The 4,217-nt window shown below is 41.0% G+C and overlaps 1 protein-coding gene across 1 annotated transcript in view; it reads right to left on the bottom strand.

The window, feature by feature from the left end:
- Positions 1-4,217, bottom strand: part of KLHL28 (kelch like family member 28) — a 32,803-nt gene that overhangs the window by 19,041 nt on the left and 9,545 nt on the right. The window contains exon 2 of the mRNA XM_023514526.1: positions 2,578-3,476. Coding sequence (XP_023370294.1) covers positions 2,578-3,476 — 899 coding nt within the window. The remainder of the gene's footprint in view (positions 1-2,577; positions 3,477-4,217) is intronic.

The raw sequence follows: 4,217 nt of genomic DNA, 5'->3' as shown, positions 1-4,217 counted from the left end.
AAAAAAAAAAAAGAATACAAGTTAAGCAATCACTTTGTATACCTACCATAACTAATTCTCTACTCACAGCACAATCTCAGCAATAAATAACTAAGAGTATATTTAAGGTCAGGCATGGTGGCTCACACCTGTAACCCTAGCACTTGGGGAGGCATTAGGGAAGATGATTGCTTGATGTCAGGAGTTCAAGACCAGCCTGAGTAGGAGCAAGACCCTGTCTTTACAAAAAATACAAAAGTTGGCCTGACATAGTGGCATATACTTATAGTCTTAGTTACTCAGGAGGCTGAGGTGGGAAGATCACTTGAGCTCAGGAGTTTAAGGTTTCAACGAGCTACAATGATGCTGTTTCACTCTAGCTTGGGCAACAGATCAAGATCCTATCTCAATTTAAAACAAGAAAAAAAAGTACTACAATTAAAATGTGTAGTGATACTTTTTAAAAGATGCAGGATATATGTGTTGCCAGTGATGAACTGTCAATAGTTCCCTACACTGGAGAAGGAATCACCAAATTTTTAGAAATGAGAAAAAGAGAAATCCATAGTATTAAAGAAATACATCAAACACAAAAGTTTCTGTGAAGCAATCCTAGCCAAGGAAAAAAACAAAGATAACATCAAGCTATATTTTCAACGTATAAAAGTTACTTAGATGACTCTCTCTGTCAAGGATTGGCCAACTATGGCCTTGGGTCAAATTCAGCTCACCAGCTACCTGGGTAAATAAGGTTTTTAAACCCGCCACCTCCAGTATATGGGGCCAGCGCCCCACTCCTTTGAGCCACAGGTGCCACCCTTCTATTTTGAGTTTTTTTTTTTTTTCGGGTAAATGAGGTTTTTGGAACACATCTGCCCTCATTCATTTATGTATCATCTACAGCTGCTCTTACACTACCATGGCATAACAATAAGCTACCGTAAGTAGCACAATCTCAGCAATAAACAATTTAGATTATAATTAAAGTCAGGCATGGTGGCTCACACCTATAATCTTTTTTTTTTTTTTGAAAGAGACCGGGTCTCACTATGTTGCCCAGGATGGAGTGCAGTGGCTATTCACAGGCGTGATCTCTCTACTGATCAGCACAGGAGTTTTGACCTGCTCCGTTTCCAACCTGGGCCAGTTCACTCCTCCTTAGGTAACCTGGTAGCCCCCCACTCCCGGGAAGTCACCATATTGATGCTGAACTTAGTGCAGACACCCGATCGGCATAGCGCACTACAGCCCAGAACTCCTGGACTCAGGCAATCCTCCTGTCTCAGCCTCCCAAGTAGCTGGGACTACAGGTGTGTACCACCACATCCAGTGGCTCATACCCCTAATTCTAGCATTCTGGGAAGCCCTAGGCAGGAAGATTGCTTGATGCCACGAGTTCAAGACCAGTCTGAGTAAAAGCAAGACTCCATCTCTACTAAAAATAGAAAAGTTGAGTACCTGCGACAAAGATCACATGGCTCACAAAGATTAAAATATTTACTACTTGGCTCTTTATAGAAAATATATGACAACTCGTAGTTTAAGTTATTAGAAGAGGAAGTTTTTCTGTGTTTTTTGTTCATTTTTTTTATTTTTTTAGACAGAGTCTCACTTTAATTGCCTTTGGTAGAGTGTCCTAGCATCATAGCTCACAGCAACCTCAAACTCTTGGGCAGAAGTGCTTCTCTTGCCTCAGCCTCCCAAGTGGCTGGGACAATAGGCGCCTGCCACAACATCCAGCTATTTTTTAGAGACAGGGTCTCAAACTCCCAGGCTTTCCAGGGGGCCTCAAACTATGGCCCATGGGCCACATGCGGCCCACCAAGGACATTTATCTGGCCGGGTGTTTTTGCTACCGCTGCCTGTCCTGCTTAGCAGCCGACTCATCCTGGGGCCTGCAATCCGGCCCTCCAACGTTCTGAGGGACAGTGAACTGGCCCCCTGTTTAAAAAGTTTGAGGACCCCTGCTTAGGCAATCCAACCACTTCAGCCTCCCAGAGTGCTAGGATATACAGCCATGAGCCACTGAGCTTGGCCCAGAAAAGGAAGTATTTTTTACTACTGTGTTTAATAAATACACCGAAGGAAATAAACTGCACATGAAATCCATGATTTATGCCACATATCAGTGTCCTATTTTTTCTCATTTCCTTGGTGGTACCTCTAATTAACTGGTTTCATTCCAACCCATTCCTCTCGCTAGTGTGCCCTCCCCAAGGGTTCCTAGTCCTCTTCTTTAATATATCCTGGTACAGTTAACAACAATAAATCTCCTCTGACCTCATCTACTAGAATGAAGATATAAATGGTTCGAGAAAGAAAAAAAGGAAGACAGAAAACGAAAGAAAAGTTAGTGAGAAACCAGGCTAGAAAAAGGGTGCATGCTTAGGGGAACAATCCTAAGTGTGAGTATTGTAGAGAATGGAGGACAATGTGATTTAAAAAACTGCATACGTATTTGAAGAAGAGAGAAAAATAAAAAGAGCAAACAAAGAAAGTAAGAAGGAAAAGAAAACTATTTTTAAAATATAGAAAATTTGCAATTTAAAAAGTATAAAATCTATTAGCATCACTTCTTTAAGGAAGCCTCCTATTTACCTATCCAGACAGGCAAAGAGTCCAGATTTCCCTCCTACTGCACAAAGTACTTTGGGAGCACAGCGAGGTCGTGTCATCAGGACTGTCTGATGAGACAGTCTATGTTCAGGCATAAAGTGGTACTTCAGGGCTTCATTCAAAAGATGTTTGCAAGTGCGATCATCACGAATGAGATGATTTGCTTCATACAGTCTAGTGAGGAACTTAACACTCAGCAGTGGTAATCGTACACTGTTCAGTAGCTGTGCTAAGTATTTCTGGCGTTCCTGTACATCATACTTGATCCACGACTCTAATGCATAAAAAACTGTCTCTTCAGTAGCTACATTCAAACAGTCATTAGAAACAATTTCATCCAAATCAGCATGTGTAAGCTCAAAAAACTCTTCAGTCTGGCAAACAGCTTCAAAATTCTGGCATATGTATTTAGTGGCTGCCAGATAAAGGTCGTGACAACCATATGTTTCTGCAAAACGAGAAATTCCAATACAGTTACCAGGATCGAGCTGGCTTTCAAGAAATGCACAACATTCTTTCAGGACGAGTTTTATCTGCAGAAGGTTTGCTGCTGGCAGGAGGGATTCAACTGTGTCCTGAGAAATAAAAACAGTCCCCGTATAGGCATACTCCACAATAGCCTGGAGAGCAGTCTCATCAATGCACTGAAACTCAACTTCACTGTTCTCTTTCTCAGAAAGGTTTCCAGTGAACATTGCTTTGAAATACGGGCTGATGCTGGCAAGTACCACTTTGTGAGCATGAATTTTAACATCACCTACTCGAAGAATGATGTCACAGAGTTCGTGATGCTGGCGAAGAAGATTCAAGCCCTGCAGAAGTTGTTCAGAATGTAAGTGGGCTAAGTTAGCAAGCATGTAGGTTGGAGATGTGTGGTCCATCTACAGAAAAACAGAAAGCATGCACAGTTATTTCAAACTAATCTTGCTAATATAATTCTGTTTTCCAAATAGTACAAGATAAATCAGATTTGTTATTTATTTGCCTTTTTTGTTGTTATCTGTTTTATTGAGACAGAGTGTCACTCTATCACTTTGGGTAGAGTGCCCTGGCATCATCATAGTTCACAGCAACCTCAGTCTCTTGGGCTCAAGAGATCCTCTTGCCTCAGCCTCTTGAGTAGCTGGGAATACAGGTGCCCAACACAATGCCTGACTAATTTTTCTGTTTTTAGTAGAGACAGTGCCTCACTTTTGTTCAGGCCTGGACTGGAATTCCTGTGCTCCAGCAATCTACCTGCCTTGGCCTCCTAGAGTGCTAGGAATGCTGGTATGAGCTGCATCCAGCCTTGTTCTTTTTCAAAAATATTTTATACTAATACCAGAACTGAGTAAGAGGCAATTTAGCTCTTCATAGACAGCATATAATTCAACTCCTTTATTGGACATATTAGGAAATGAAGGCCTAAAAATTTACATGATATGCTCCAAACCATAAAGGTCCCAGACAATGAACTTTTGGATCAAAACTCTACCAACTCTTTCATTCTGTTTTCCTTCATTAAATTCAAGTCATGAGCTATTACTAAAACAAAATGCAAATGTGAGGAAAACCTGCTTAAAGGAAAATTAGATTTGAAATAACGCTAGCTATTCGTTAACTGACAGATTTTTTTTTTTTTT

This window comes from Otolemur garnettii, unplaced genomic scaffold (genome assembly GCF_000181295.1).
Source record: "Otolemur garnettii isolate 467f Iridium unplaced genomic scaffold, OtoGar3 scaffold00054, whole genome shotgun sequence".
In the NCBI taxonomy this organism is placed as follows: domain Eukaryota; kingdom Metazoa; phylum Chordata; class Mammalia; order Primates; family Galagidae; genus Otolemur; species Otolemur garnettii.
The sequence above is the reverse complement of the archived record's forward strand: the minus strand, read 5'-3'. Positions and strand labels throughout refer to the sequence as shown.